The sequence below is a fragment of the Hypanus sabinus genome, chromosome 6, assembly GCF_030144855.1.
Source record: "Hypanus sabinus isolate sHypSab1 chromosome 6, sHypSab1.hap1, whole genome shotgun sequence".
Lineage (NCBI taxonomy): Eukaryota > Metazoa > Chordata > Chondrichthyes > Myliobatiformes > Dasyatidae > Hypanus > Hypanus sabinus.
In genome coordinates, this window is record NC_082711.1 from 7,144,336 (window position 1) to 7,160,504 (window position 16,169).

The 16,169-nt window shown below is 47.0% G+C and overlaps 1 protein-coding gene across 1 annotated transcript in view; it reads right to left on the bottom strand.

Annotated features, from left to right (window-relative positions):
• dgat1a (diacylglycerol O-acyltransferase 1a) overlaps window positions 1-16,169 on the bottom strand; it is a 132,580-nt gene that overhangs the window by 54,951 nt on the left and 61,460 nt on the right. Inside the window, exons 8-10 of the mRNA XM_059971631.1 lie at window positions 15,471-15,542; window positions 6,826-6,929; window positions 6,255-6,293 (exon numbers count right to left, since the gene is read on the bottom strand). Coding sequence (XP_059827614.1) covers window positions 6,255-6,293; window positions 6,826-6,929; window positions 15,471-15,542 — 215 coding nt within the window. The remainder of the gene's footprint in view (window positions 1-6,254; window positions 6,294-6,825; window positions 6,930-15,470; window positions 15,543-16,169) is intronic.

Genomic DNA, 16,169 nt, shown 5'->3' on the forward strand with positions numbered 1-16,169 from the left:
AGAGGAGTGTGTCAGTGTCGGTATGAGGTGTGGAGTGACAGTGTGAAGTGACAGTGAATGGGGGATGGAGGGATGGTGAGGGACTGTGGAGAGGAGTGTGTCAGTGTCAGTATGAGGTGTGGAGTGGCAGTGTGAAGTGACAGTGAATGGGGGATGGAGGGATGGTGAGGGACTGTGGAGAGGAGTGTGTCAGTGTCGGTATGAGGTGTGGGGTGACAGTGTGAAGTGACAGTGAATGGGGGATGAAGGGATGGTGAGGGACTGTGGAGAGGAGTGTGTCAGTGTCAGTATGAGGTGTGGAGTGTCAGTGTGAAGTGACAGTGAATGGGGGATGGAGGAATGGTGAGGGACTGTGGAGAGGAGTGTGTCAGTGTAGGGATGAGGTGTGGAGTGTCAGTGTGAAGTGACAGTGAATGGTTGATGAAGGGATGGTGAGGGACTGTGGAGCGGAGTGTGTCAGTGTCGGAGTGAGGTGTGGGGTGACAGTGTGAAGTGACAGTGAATGGGGGATGAAGGGACGGTGAGGGACTGTGGAGAGGAGTGTCTCAGTGTCTGTATGAGGTGTGGAGTGTCAGTGTGAAGTGACAGTGAATGGGGGATGGAGGGATGGTGAGAGACTGTGGAGAGGAGTGTGTCAGTGTAGGTGTGAGGTGTGGAGTGTCAGTGTGAAGTGACAGTGAATGGGGGATAGAGGGATGGTGAGGGACTGTGGAGAGGAGTGTGTCAGTGTAGGTGTGAGGTGTGGGGTGTCAGTGTGAAGTGACAGTGAATGGGGGATGGAGGGGGTGGTGAGGGACTGTGGAGAGGAGTGTGTCAGTGTCGGTATGAGGTGTGGAGTGACAGTGAAGTGACAGTGAATGGGGGATGGAGGGATGGTGAGGGACTGTGGAGAGGAGTGTGTCAGTGTGGGGATGAGGTGTGGGGTGTCAGTGTGAAGTGACAGTGAATGGGGGATGGAGCTGGTGGTGAGGGACTGTGGAGAGGAGTGTGTCAGTGTCGGTATGAGGTGTGGAGTGTCAGTGTGAAGTGACAGTGAATGGGGGATGGAGGGGGTGGTGAGGGACTGTGGAGAGGGGTGTGTCAGTGTCAGTATGAGGTGTGGAGTGTCAGTGTGAAGTGACAGTGAATGGGAGATGAAGGGATGGTGAGGGACTGTGCAGAGGAGTGTGTCAGCGTGGGTATGAGGTGTGGAATGTCAGTGTGAAGTAACAGTGAATGGGGGATGGAGGGAAGGTGAGGGACTGTGGAGAGGAGTGTGTCAGTGTCAGTATGAGGTGTGGAGTGGCAGTGTGAAGTGACAGTGAATGGGGGATGGAGGGATGGTGAGGGACTGTGGAGAGGAGTGTGTCAGTGTCGGTATGAGGTGTGGGGTGACAGTGTGAAGTGACAGTGAATGGGGGATGAAGGGATGGTGAGGGACTGTGGAGAGGAGTGTGTCAGTATGAGGTGTGGAGTGTCAGTGTGAAGTGACAGTGAATGGGGGATGGAGGGATGGTGAGGGACTGTGGAGAGGAGTGTGTCAGTGTCGGTGTGAGGTGTGGGGTGACAGTGTGAAGTGACAGTGAATGGGGGATGGAGGGGGTGGTGAGGGACTGTGGAGAGGAGTGTGTCAGCGTGGGTATGAGGTGTGGAATGTCAGTGTGAAGTAACAGTGAATCGGGGATGGAGGGAAGGTGAGGGACTGTGGAGAGGAGTGTGTCAGTGTCGGTGTGAGGTGTGGGGTGTCAGTGTGAAGTGACAGTGAATGGGGGATGGAGGGATGGTGAGGGACTGTGGAGAGGAGTGTGTCAGTGTGGGTGTGAGGTGTGGAGTGTCAGTGTGAAGTGACAGTGAATGGGGGATGGAGGGGGTGGTGAGGGACTGTGGAGAGGAGTGTGTCAGTGTCAGTATGAGGTGTGGAGTGTCAGTGTGAAGTGACAGTGAATGGGGGATGGAGGAATGGTGAGGGACTGTGGAGAGGAGTGTGTCAGTGTAGGGATGAGGTGTGGAGTGTCAGTGTGAAGTGACAGTGAATGGTTGATGAAGGGATGGTGAGGGACTGTGGAGCGGAGTGTGTCAGTGTCGGAGTGAGGTGTGGGGTGACAGTGTGAAGTGACAGTGAATGGGGGATGAAGGGACGGTGAGGGACTGTGGAGAGGAGTGTGTCAGTGTCTGTATGAGGTGTGGAGTGTCAGTGTGAAGTGACAGTGAATGGGGGATGGAGGGATGGTGAGAGACTGTGGAGAGGAGTGTGTCAGTGTAGGTGTGAGGTGTGGAGTGTCAGTGTGAAGTGACAGTGAATGGGGGATAGAGGGATGGTGAGGGACTGTGGAGAGGAGTGTGTCAGTGTAGGTGTGAGGTGTGGAGTGTCAGTGTGAAGTGACAGTGAATGGGGGATGGAGGGGGTGTTGAGGGACTGTGGAGAGGAGTGTGTCAGTGTGGGTGTGAGGTGTGGGGTGTCAGTGTGAAGTGACAGTGAATGGGGGATGGAGGGGGTGGTGAGGGACTGTGGAGAGGAGTGTGTCAGTGTCGGTATGAGGTGTGGAGTGACAGTGTGAAGTGACAGTGAATGGGGGATGGAGGGATGGTGAGGGACTGTGGAGAGGAGTGTGTCAGTGTGGGGATGAGGTGTGGGGTGTCAGTGTGAAGTGACAGTGAATGGGGGATGGAGCTGGTGGTGAGGGACTGTGGAGAGGAGTGTGTCAGTGTCGGTATGAGGTGTGGAGTGTCAGTGTGAAGTGACAGTGAATGGGGGATGGAGGGGGTGGTGAGGGACTGTGGAGAGGAGTGTGTCAGTGTCAGTATGAGGTGTGGAGTGTCAGTGTGAAGTGACAGTGAATGGGAGATGAAGGGATGGTGAGGGACTGTGCAGAGGAGTGTGTCAGCGTGGGTATGAGGTGTGGAATGTCAGTGTGAAGTAACAGTGAATGGGGGATGGAGGGAAGGTGAGGGACTGTGGAGAGGAGTGTGTCAGTGTCAGTATGAGGTGTGGAATGTCAGTGTGAAGTGACAGTGAATGGGGGATGGAGGGATGGTGAGGGACTGTGGAGAGGAGTGTGTCAGTGTCGGTATGAGGTGTGGAGTGTCAGTGTGAAGTGACAGTGAATGGGGGATGGAGGGGGTGGTGAGGGACTGTGGAGAGGGGTGTGTCAGTGTCAGTATGAGGTGTGGAGTGTCAGTGTGAAGTGACAGTGAATGGGAGATGAAGGGATGGTGAGGGACTGTGCAGAGGAGTGTGTCAGCGTGGGTATGAGGTGTGGAATGTCAGTGTGAAGTAACAGTGAATGGGGGATGGAGGGATGGTGAGGGACTGTAGAGAGGAGTGTGTCAGTGTCGGTATGAGGTGTGGGGTGACAGTGTGAAGTGACAGTGAATGGGGGATGAAGGGATGGTGAGGGACTGTGGAGAGGAGTGTGTCAGTGTGGGTGTGAGGTGTGGAGTGTCAGTGTGAAGTGACAGTGAATGGGGGATGGAGGGGGTGGTGAGGGACTGTGGAGAGGAGTGTGTCAGTGTCAGTATGAGGTGTGGAGTGTCAGTGTGAAGTGACAGTGAATGGGGGATGGAGGAATGGTGAGGGACTGTGGAGAGGAGTGTGTCAGTGTAGGGATGAGGTGTGGAGTGTCAGTGTGAAGTGACAGTGAATGGTTGATGAAGGGATGGTGAGGGACTGTGGAGCGGAGTGTGTCAGTGTCGGAGTGAGGTGTGGGGTGACAGTGTGAAGTGACAGTGAATGGGGGATGAAGGGACGGTGAGGGACTGTGGAGAGGAGTGTGTCAGTGTCTGTATGAGGTGTGGAGTGTCAGTGTGAAGTGACAGTGAATGGGGGATGCAGGGATGGTGAGAGACTGTGGAGAGGAGTAGTGTCAGTGTAGGTGTGAGGTGTGGAGTGTCAGTGTGAAGTGACAGTGAATGGGGGATAGAGGGATGGTGAGGGACTGTGGAGAGGAGTGTGTCAGTGTAGGTGTGAGGTGTGGAGTGTCAGTGTGAAGTGACAGTGAATGGGGGATGGAGGGGGTGTTGAGGGACTGTGGAGAGGAGTGTGTCAGTGTGGGTGTGAGGTGTGGGGTGTCAGTGTGAAGTGACAGTGAATGGGGGATGGAGGGGGTTTTGAGGGACTGTGGAGAGGAGTGTGTCAGTGTCGGTATGAGGTGTGGAGTGACAGTGTGAAGTGACAGTGAATGGGGGATGGAGGGATGGTGAGGGACTGTGGAGAGGAGTGTGTCAGTGTGGGGATGAGGTGTGTGGTGTCAGTGTGAAGTGACAGTGAATGGGGGATGGAGCTGGTGGTGAGGGACTGTGGAGAGGAGTGTGTCAGTGTCGGTATGAGGTGTGGAGTGTCAGTGTGAAGTGACAGTGAATGGGGGATGGAGGGGGTGGTGAGGGACTGTGGAGAGGAGTGTGTCAGTGTCAGTATGAGGTGTGGAGTGTCAGTGTGAAGTGACAGTGAATGGGAGATGAAGGGATGGTGAGGGACTGTGCAGAGGAGTGTGTCAGCGTGGGTATGAGGTGTGGAATGTCAGTGTGAAGTGACAGTGAATGGGGGATGGAGGGATGGTGAGGGACTGTGGAGAGGAGTGTGTCAGTGTCGGTATGAGGTGTGGGGTGACAGTGTGAAGTGACAGTGAATGGGGGATGAAGGGATGGTGAGGGACTGTGGAGAGGAGTGTGTCAGTGTCAGTATGAGGTGTGGAGTGTCAGTGTGAAGTGACAGTGAATGGGGGATGGAGGAATGGTGAGGGACTGTGGAGAGGAGTGTGTCAGTGTAGGGATGAGGTGTGGAGTGTCAGTGTGAAGTGATAGTGAATGGGGGATGGAGGGATCAGTGTCGGTATGAGGTGTGGAGTGTCAGTGTGAAGTGACAGTGAATGGTTGATGAAGGGATGGTGAGGGACTGTGGAGCGGAGTGTGTCAGTGTCGGAGTGAGGTGTGGGGTGACAGTGTGAAGTGACAGTGAATGGGGGATGAAGGGATGGTGAGGGACTGTGGAGAGGAGTGTGTCAGTATGAGGTGTGGAGTGTCAGTGTGAAGTGACAGTGAATGGGGGATGGAGGGATGGTGAGGGACTGTGGAGAGGAGTGTGTCAGTGTCAGTATGAGGTGTGGAGTGTCAGTGTGAAGTGACAGTGAATGGGGGATGGAGGGATGGTGAGGGACTGTGGAGAGGAGTGTGTCAGTGTAGGTGTGAGGTGTGGGGTGTCAGTGTGAAGTGGCAGTGAATGGGGGATGGAGGGAAGGTGAGGGACTGTGGAGAGGTGTGTGTCAGTGTCAGTCTGAGGTGTGGAGTGACAGTGTGAAGTGACAGTGAATGGGGGATGGAGGAATGGTGAGGGACTGTGGAGAGGAGTGTGTCAGTGTCGGTATGAGGTGTGGGGTGACAGTGTGAAGTGACAGTGAATGGGGGATGAAGGGATGGTGAGGGACTGTGGAGAGGAGTGTGTCAGTGTGGGGTGTCAGTGTGAAGTGACAGTGAATTGGGGATAGAGGGATGGTGAGGGACTGTGGAGAGGAGTGTGTCAGTGTCGGTGTGAGGTGTGGGGTGTCAGTGTGAAGTGACAGTGAATGGTTGATGGAGAGATGGTGAGGGACTGTGGAGAGGAGTGTGTCAGTGTCGGTGTGAGGTGTGGAGTGTCAGTGTGAGGTGACAGTGAATGGGGGATGAAGGGATGGTGAGGGACTGTGGAGAGGAGTGTGTCAGTGTGGGGATGAGGTGTGGGGTGTCAGTGTGAAGTGACAGCGAATTGGGGGACGAAGGGAGTTGCAGATTTGTGGGCGGAAGAGGCCTCGTTAACGAGAGAGGTCAGAGGAGAATGGCCAGACTGGTTCGAGCTGACAGATGACAACATGTTACTACAGTGGTATGTGGAAGAGCATCTCTGAATACACAGCACACTGAAACCTGAGGCGGATGGGTTACAGCAGAAGGCCACGAGCGTACACTCAGTGGCCACTTTACCTAGTGCCTCCTGTACCTAATACAGAAACCCGAGTGTAACTTGTTTCGTTTGTAATGTGGACTGTGGTGCTGATGGAAAGAGCTATTTTTACGGCATTTATACCCCAGTGTGTAAACTTATGACAACAGTGAGCTTGAACTTGTTGAGAGGAGTTTTACCCTTTGACAAAGCAAAGGAAAACATTTAAAAAATACACTGTTAATACATGAAAGTCATTTGACTGTTGTAGTGCTGAGATAGAATTCACATGTCTATGTGCAGCATGGATTAACAGGGTCCCACTGAAGAACAGCTGACAGCACAAGGACTGCAGTGCACTCACCTGCTGAATTAACCCCACTTGTAACTGGATGAAGAAAAGCTGCAAGATAAGAACAATCATTACACTGGAGAACTGAAGGGCAGTGCTCATGAGAACTCATTGCTCAGCCAACACCCACACCTGCTGCTATCTGGAGGTGCCAAATAAGTAAAAAATATAATCAATCTCAGCAACTCCAGCCCTCAGAGTCCAGGATTTCCATCACCACCTTGTGTCTCCCCTAAACAGCGTAGATTCGAGTTATAATACAATGCACCCCAAAAGTAAATGAAACATGAATTCCATTTCTCTCCCCACTGACCTGCAAATGTTGAAACTGAAGTTGCACACATCACTTGCGCTGGCAGCTTATTTTACATTCTCACCAATCTCTGAGTGAAGAAGCTCCCCTTCAGTTCCCCTTAAACATTTTACCTTTCACCTTTAACCTCTAGATCTCACCTCACCCAACCTCAGTGGAAAAAGCCTGCCTTACACCCCTAATAATAGGAAGGTACCACCAACCCACTCAACGTCTACCAGTCCAGAGTAATCACCCTTCGTAAGTTGAGCTGGGGCTGAATTCGCTCACCATTTCAAACATTCGCCTCAGCAGGAACCGCTTGCGGATTCTGGGTGACCGGGGGAAGTTTAGCTCGTAGCACAGGGTGGGTGCAAACAGGAAGTAATACATATCTGGAGGAAATCAGAAACAAAACAAAAATCATACCGACACACACTCTGGGACCCACTGTTCACACCGACACTCTCTCTCTGGGACCCACTGTTCACACCGACACTCTCTCTCTGGGACCCACTGTTCCACCGACACACAAAGGGAAGACAAATAAAGTAATAAACAAACAACAACCAGGCAGCTGAGAATAAGGTTCAACATTAAAGATCGTTTATTGTCCTTCTTCCCTCAGGCTGGGAGACTAAAGCCACACCGAGGTCTCGTCACTAGGTCAGCGAGCTGTTTACTGTTTACCTGTGCTGCGTACAATAGGTGTGCAAAGGAGAACAAAATGATTGTTACTCCAGATCCAATGCAGCATTACAAAACACACAAACCTTAAACTGAGACTGAAAAAAGGAATCAGGCTCCATCTTGCCATATCTTCCTTAATTTTTTGATATAGAGGCTAATAATTACATTCTGATAATTTTGCCAAATCTTTTGGCATAATGATGCCCAAATATTTGAAAGACTGTGTGCCATGCCCAGGGGTATCGACTTTCAATTTCTCTTGGTGGGCTATAGTAATATGAAAGTAATTGGGTTTTATCTATGTTGATCTTGTATCCTGATAATTGACCATATTGTTCAAAGGATTGCATCAATTTAGGTAAAGAGTATGTTGGTTTCCCGAGATAGATCAAAAAGTCATCCGCATAACAAGCCAATTTATGCTCTGCCCCTTTAATAGTAATTCCCCTGATATCTTCATTTTGTCTGCTGTATTGAGCTAATGGTTCCAGATATAATGCGAAGAGTAGTGGTGACCATGCACAACCCTGTCTCGTGCCCCTTTCCAGGGTAAGACTATTTGATAAATATCCATTGATTTTAATCCTAGCAGTAGGATTGTCATATAGTGTCTGTATAGTTTTAGTAATTGTGTCTTGGAAACCAAATCTATGTAAAACTCTGAAGAAAATTCCAATCAACTGAATCAAATGCTTTTTCAGCGTCCATGCTTATCACTATTGCTTCGATTTTATTTTTTTGTATATGATCCATAATGTGAAGTGTCCTTCGTATATTGTCATGAGTCTGGCGTTTTTGTATAAAACCTGTCTGATCATTACGTATCAGTATGGGTAGAAACTCCTCTAATCGTTTGGCCATGATGGAGGTAAATAGCCTATAATCTACATTAAGAACGGATATTGGTCTAAATGACCCGCATTCCATTTTATACTTGCCTTCTTTTGGTATAGCTGAGATTATCGCTTCCTTCCAACTGGGTGACATTTGTGCCTTTTTTAAAGCCCAGTTCAGTGTGGGGAGCAAAACAGGAATGTCCTCTGGTATTAGATTCCCCAACCATTTGATAAAGCTATTTGCTCCATAAACATCCCTCATGGTTTTATTTAACCCCATTTATTTTTGAGATACAGCACAGAACAGGGCCTTCTGGCCCTTAGGGCTGCGCCACTCAGCAATGCCCCGAGTTAATCCTAGCCTAATCATGGTACAATTAACCTACAACCCATCCATCCTCCAGATCACCCAGGGGAAACCCACCAGGTCTCAGAGAGAATGTACAAACGCCTTACAGGCAGCAGGGGGAATTGAACCCAGGTCACTGGTACTGTAAAGCGTTGTGCTAAATATCACACCAACATGCCGTCCTTCATTTTACCCCTCAGCCTTCTCTGTTCCTGGGAAAACTGATTCAACCTTTCAATCTCTCCCTATAACTCAACTCCACCAATTCTGATAACCGTGCAGACATTTGTGAATCTTTTCTACACTGTCTAGCCTAATCACATCCTTTAAATAGGTTTGCTACCACTGGGCAAGAGGTACAGAAGCTCAAAGTCCACCAACTTCCCTTCAACCATCCTCTCTGAATCAGTACCCTTATGAATGTCTGCCGCAGGACTTTGTCAAAGATTTATCCGGGCCATGTTCTAATTGAGCTTGAACCAAGTTGCACAACCCTAACCCCAACTCTCCTCAGCAACAGAACCTCTTGCTCTACCATTTGTCCAGTTTTACACTAACATTCTGTTTTCCAGTTATTCCCTTTTGCACTCCTCTGTCTGCTATAATTTACATACAACTCGTGTTCTTGTTGTGCTGTGTTGTAGTCTACCTGCCTGGCCCTTTCTGTGTAACTGCAGCATTTCATTCCACATTGTTACTACAGTTATCACTGTCTTGTATGACATGAAATTAGTTTGTAGCGCCAAAAACAAAAAATCACTATAAATTACAAAATAATGTAACTAAGGAATAATGAGATGGTCCTGATGAAGAGTCTCGGCCCTCTCCATAGATGCTGCCTGACCTGCTAAGCTCCCCCAGCATTTTGCGTGCATCACTCTGGATTTCCAGCATCTGCAGAATCTCTTGTGTTTAAGAGGTAGAATTTATGGACTGTTTAGAAATCTGATGGCAGACAGGAAGTTGTCCCTGTATCACAGATCAGGAATGAGGGAGTTAACATGAGGAGCGGTTGGCAGCTTTGGGCCTGTAGCCACTGGAATTTAGAAGAATGCGGGGGGATCTCATTGAAACCTATCGAACTTTGAAAGGACTAGGTAGGGTGTACATGGAGAAGATGTTTCCTGTGGTGGGGTAACCAGAACTAGAGGGCACAGCCTCAAAATTAAGGGGCGACCGTTTAGGACAGGACAGAGGTAAGGAGGAAGCTTCTTTAGCCAGAGAGTAGTGAATCTGTGGAATGCTCTGCCACAGATGTGGTTGAGGCCAAGTCCATGGGTATATGTAAGGTGGAAGTTGATCATTTCCTGATTGGTCAAGGATATGGAAAGAAGGCAGGTGTATGGGGTTGACTGGGATCCAGGGTAAGCCATGATGGAATGGTGGGACAGACTTAATGAGCTGAATGGCCTAATTCTGCTCCCATATTTTATGGTATTATCTTATAATGTTGGAAAATTATCTGTGTGGATGACATAAAGTGGTACGGAGGAGGTCCACAAGAGTGATTCTGGGAATTAAAGGGTTTACGTTTGAGAGCTTTGGGCCTGCACTCGCTGGAGTTTAGAAGAATGAGAGGGGGTCTCATTGAAACTCCTCAGAACTCGAAAAGCCTAGATAGAGTAGATAGGGAGAAGATGTTTCCTATAGTGGGGGAGTCCAGGACCAGAATAGAGTAGCATCCATTTAGAACTGAGACGAACAGACACTTCTTTAGCCAGAGGGTGGCAGATCTGTGTAATTCATGGCAACAGACAGCTCTGGAGGCCAGGTTATTGAAAATATTTAAAGTGGAGATTAATATGTTCTTGACTGATCAGGGTATCAAAGTTATAGGAAGAAGGCAGGAGAATGGGGTTGAGAGAGATAATAAACCAGCCATACTGGAATGGCAAAACAGACTCAATGGGCTGAATGGCCCAATTCTACTCCTGTGATGACTAAATTCTTTACCGTTTCTGGGTACACATGGCAATGATAAATTAATTTCTCTTCCACAAGCTGTTGCAGCTTCTTGTCAGCAGAGGGCAGCGCAGGTTTAATTGCTGCGTCCAGCACTCACGGCTTCACTTCATTACTCATCAGGCCAGCCCATCTGCTCACGAAGTTATGCCGCAAGGCGAACATTGGCCAACCATTCAGGAACGTGAAGGAGGATTACAAAACTGGTTTGACCCTCTCTGAAAGGGAAGCTTCAAGGTGACTGAATCTAAATTTATTTTAAGAGATCAATCCATGGCAAGCAGCGTCATCTGTGTCAAAAAGGAACAGGTAAAGTGGAAAACAGTTGTACATATGCACATTACACTGCACCCAAGTTACAGAAATAAACGTTTTTCTTTGCAAAATATTTAACCACTTCTCTGCTGAAAGTCATAATGAATTCTTCTCTGTTACAGGCCAGTTTGAGACAGCGATGTTCCTGCTTCTATAGCAGAGAAAACATTTGAAGCCAACTGAATTGCAATGCCACAGTGAAATGATTTTCAGAATCAAGTTTACTATATGACATGAAGTATGTTGTTTGGGGGCAGCAATATAGTGCAGGGGTGTAAAGATTAAAATCAATGACAAAAAAGAAAAATAATAAACATGAAATTCTGCAGATGTTGGAAATCCAGAGCAACCACACACAAAAATGCTGGAGGAACTCAGCAAGTCTGGCAGCATCTATAGAGGGCAATAAACAGTTGATGTTCCAGGCCAAGACCTTTACTCAGGACTGGAAAGAAGGGGGGAGAAACTAGAATAAGGAGGTGGGGAGAGAGGAAGCAGTAGAAACCGGCAGGTGATAGGTGAGATTAGGTCGGGGGTCGGCAACCCGCGGCTCCGGAGCCACACGTGGCTCTTTTACGTCTGTGCTGCGGCTCCCTGTTGCTTTGGGAAATAATTGGTCAGTATTTAATTAAAATGTATTTTATGTTAGTTTGTTAGTTTTTGAAATGTAATTCTAAATTTGAAGATTATGGTGATCTTGTACAATCTAATTAAGACGTTGTGGCGACCCATTTCCTGACACATCCGAACCGGCTCACAATTAGCCAGCGTTCAGGCTAAGGGAGATAGCCTACGGGGGTTTGTGAGTACGTGTCTTTTGCAGCATCCGCGCCCATGGGGGGGCGGGTTGAGGGAGGCTTAAAAGCAAGGTTGTTTAATTTGAATAAAGCTATCTTTGACTGCAGTTTACTGACTGCGTGTAGCACACCGCTACAACGTGTTTTTATCGCTGGCTGTCCAGAGGGGAGGTGCTGAAACGCTTTGTCGCGTGTCTGGAAGAAGTGAAAACTTTCCTGGGCAGCAAAGGGCCCACCTTTCCTGAGCTGGAACAGCCAGAGTGGCTGGAAAAGCTACACTTCATGATAGACATGACAGCGCACCTGAACACGCTAAACACAGCTCTTCAGGGGTAAGGATGTACAGCCCTGCACATGTTGGAGGATGTTTTGGCATTCGAGCGCAAGTTGACAGTGCTTGCCAGAGATTTACAGAAAGGCACATTGTCTCACTTCCCCAATTTGAGAGAGTTCAAACAAGGTCACGACATGATAAATTCGGAGTATTTACATTCTGCAATCATCGCAATGCAAACATCGTTTGGGAAACGCTTCTGTGAGTTCAGAGAGGAAAAAAACACATTATCCTTCCCGGTCACTCCCCTAAGCATTGATCCATCCCTACTGAATACGACTGCATTGTCAGGTGTGAGTCAACCTGACCAAGTATGATAAATATTTTAATTGCCTATTATTTTACGTATATTCATATGTTTTCATTGTTCAGTGAAATAGTCCTTTTATTTTTCAGGTTGACAGCTGGCTGACGTTATTTTTGGTTTGCTGCTGGCGGCAAATTTAAGTTTGGCGTTTTTCATAAATACAAGAAGGACTCAAATAGACGTTGAGTATTTTACTTAAAAGTAACCTTCAACCCAACGTCTTTTTTTCGGAGTTCAAAATGTTTTTGTTGCATGCAGAAATGTAATTTCGTTTTCTCTGCAGGAGTTCATCAATTTCATAAATGCAACACATTATAGTTTGTTTATACATAGCATAAAGGCAAAACAAAACGTTGTATGCAGTGTTATTTCATTATAAATGTCAAACGGGTTTTGCGGCTCCCAGTGTTTTCTTTTATGTGGGAAACGGGTCCAAGTGGCTCTTTCAGTGGTAAAGGTTGCTGACCCCTGGAAGGGGAAGGGGGTGAATTAAGAAACAGACAGATGAAATGTAGAAGAGCTAAAGAGCTGAAGAAGGGATCTCATAGGAGAGAAGAGTGGACCACAGTTGAAAGGGAAGGAGAAGCAACACCAGCCTCTGAAAATGAGGTAGATTTACAAGAATGTTACCGGGACTGGGAGGTTTGATTTACAAGGACAGACTGGAAAGACTAGGACTGTTTCCCCTGGATTTCAAGAGGCTGATGGGTGACCTTATAGAGGTTTATAAAATCATGAGGGGTGTAAATAAGGTGAATGGTAGAGCAATCCAAAACTAGAGGTCTATAGTGAGAGAGGAAAGATTAAAAAGGGATCTGAGGGACAACTTTTGCAACAGGGAGAGGCACCTATATGGATTGAGGTGGTAGAGGAAATGGTGGACAGCTTCTATCCCACTATTATAAGACTATTATATTATGAGAGGATGAAATATGAGGGATAGTACTCCCTAGAGTAGGAGTACCAAATACAAGAAGGCATAGGGCTTTCAGGTACAATGAAGCCAATTTAAAGAGGATATGAGAAGATTTTTAAAAAAATCACCCCGGACATTCTCTCTTCTCCCCTTTCCCATCGAGCAGAACATACAACAGCCTGAAAACACATAATACCAGGCTCAAGGCCGGCTCTATCCCATTGCAATACGTCTGTTGAATGGGCCCCTAGTACAATTAAATAGACTCAACCTCACAAATTATCTTGTTATGGCCTTGCACCTTATTGCCCACCTGCACTGCACTCTCTTTAAAATAAAGTGTAACACTTTATTCCACATTCTGTGATTGTTTTCCCCTTGCATTACTGCAATATGCTGATGTGATAAAATGCTCTGTATAAATAGCATGCAAAACAGTTGTTTACTGTACCTCGGTGTATGCGACAACAATAAACCCGTTTACCAATTTAAATTGATATCTGGTCAGACTGCTAGAGGTTATGGTGGAATCAGATAATATCACTAAGTTTAAGAGGCCTTTTGACAGGAACTGGTTTGGACAAGGTATAGAAGGATATGGACCTAATGCATGTAAATGGGATCAGAGAAGATGAGTTTAAAAAAAGCTCATAAAGACATAGTCATAGAAACGTACAGCACAGAAACAGCCCCTTTGCATGCCAAACCATTTAAACTACCTACTCCCATTGACCTGTACCAGGACCACAGCCTTCCATATCCCTTCCATCCATGTACCTATCCGAACTCCTCTTCAATGTTAGAATTGTGTTGCATATACCACTTGCACTGGCAGCTTGTTTCACACTCTCAGGATCCTCTGAATGAAGTCTCCCCTCATGTTCCCCTTAAACTTTTCACCTTTCACTTTTAACCCATGACCTTTGGTTGTTGTTCCAGCCAACCTCAGTGGAAAAAGCCTGCTTGCATTTACAGGGAGAATGTACAAACTCCTTAGAGGTAGCAGCAGGTATTGAACCTGGGTCACCTGTACTTTAAACTGTTGTGCTACCATGACACCCACCAAATTCAAAATGATTTTTGAAAGCTCATTACTAATGCCTCCACAATCTTTACCGCTACCTCTTTCAGAATCCTAGGGTGCAGTTCATCTGGTCCGGGTGACTTATGTACCTTAGGTCTTTCAGCTTTTTGAGCACCTTCTTCCTTGTAATAGTAACTGCACTCACTTCTCTTCCCTCACACCCTTCAACACCTGGTACACTAGTAATGTCTTCCACAACGAAGACTGAAGCAAAATACTCATTTAGTTCAGCTGCCATCTCCTTGTCCCCCATTATTATTTCTCCTGCCTCATTTTCTAGCAGTCCTATATCCACTCTCACCTCTCTTTTATTTTTGTATATATTTGAAAATGATTTTTCTATCCACTTTGATATTGCTTTTGTGGAGGCAGTACAGTGCAATACATAAAATTACTAAAGTACTGTGCAAAAGTCTTAGTTATACGTACGTGCCTAAGACTTGCACAGCACTGTGTGTATGCTGTGGAGGCCAGGTCATTGGGTATATTTAAAGAGGAGGTTGTTAGATTCTTGATTTGTCAGGATGTCAAAGGTTATGGAGAGAAGGCAGGAGAATGGGGATGAGAGGGATAATAAATCAGCCATGATGGAATGGCATAACAACTTCAATGGTCTGAATGGCCTAATTCAGCTCCTAAGTTTTATGGTCTATCTCAAAGTCAAAGTTACATTTGTTATCAAAATACCTGTGTTACTATTTGCTACCTTGAGATTCATTTTCTTGCTGGAGGAACTTAGCAAATCAGGCAGAACCTATGGAAGGGAATGAACGTTTTGGGCCAAGAGCCTTCATCAAGACAGAGAAGGAAAGGGGAAGGAGCCAGAACAAGGAGGTGGGGCTATAAACAAAGCCTACAAACAACCAATGTGCAAAAGACAAACTGTGCAAATAAAAAATAATACTAAGAACATGAGTTATAAAGAGTCCTTAAAAGTGAGTCTATAGTTCATCGAATCAGTTCAGTGTTACACACACACTTCAGGGTTGTGATTCATGAGCATAATGGCTGTAGGGTAATAATTGTTCCTGAGCCTGGTGGTGTAGGACCCTAGTACCTCCTAATGATGGTAGCAGTGAGAAGAGAGCATGGCCTGGACGGTGGGGGCCTCTGATAACGGATGCTGCTTTTAGATCCTCGTAAACATGCTCAGTGCCTTTTCCTTTGATGGACTGGGATGTATTGACCATCTTCTGTGAACTTTTCCATTTGGTGTTTTCATACCAGGCTGCATGTAAGCAGTTAAGACACTTTCTGCTGCACATCAGTAAAAGTTTGTCAGAGTTTTTGGTTGCATTACTACGGAAGGTAAGACCCATAACTCAAGCTCCATGGAAAACTCTCACCTTTGTATGTCAGGTTTCCTGGATACATGACTACCGACTGCATGGCTTTTCCATTCTCCTTCAGCCCAGGCGCTAGGAAAAGAATCCACATTATTCTCTGTGAAACAAGCTTGGTTAACATCAGGGAAAGCATTGATGCTGATAAACTTATTTATGGAATCCCATTGATGAAAAATATTCCTGTGATCCTCCCTCAGACCTTGGCATTAACAACAAGTCATCACTGCTAGCTATTTAAAATGGAGCTGTATTTTAGATTTTACAATGCAAAGAATGCTGCTCTAAATGGGACCCAGCTACTGAAGATGAAGTTAAATTTATTGTCATTTGTACAATAATTAAATGGGGAGTGTATTGCCAGGTCTCACCGGAAGCAATAGGCTTGCACCTTGCCCCTGGAGGAAGGCAGTTTTGTTTGGCTATATTCAAGTGTGGTTGAATGATAATTAAACTTGAAGTATAGGAAAGAAGGTCTGTGAGCAGTGGGCACGAGATGAGGAGATGGGCCAGTACAGATCAGCCATGATCGTACTGAATGTTGGAGCATGCTTGACAGCACTGCTGGCCAACTTCTGCTCTTTCTTCCTTAAATTCCTGTGAATGTGACTGCAAATTCTGAAGGTGGTATGACTGGTTAACTATCGGGAAGGCTTGCCCAGGTGTCTGCATGGGCATTTCAGCTCCTCTGGCCCATCAGCA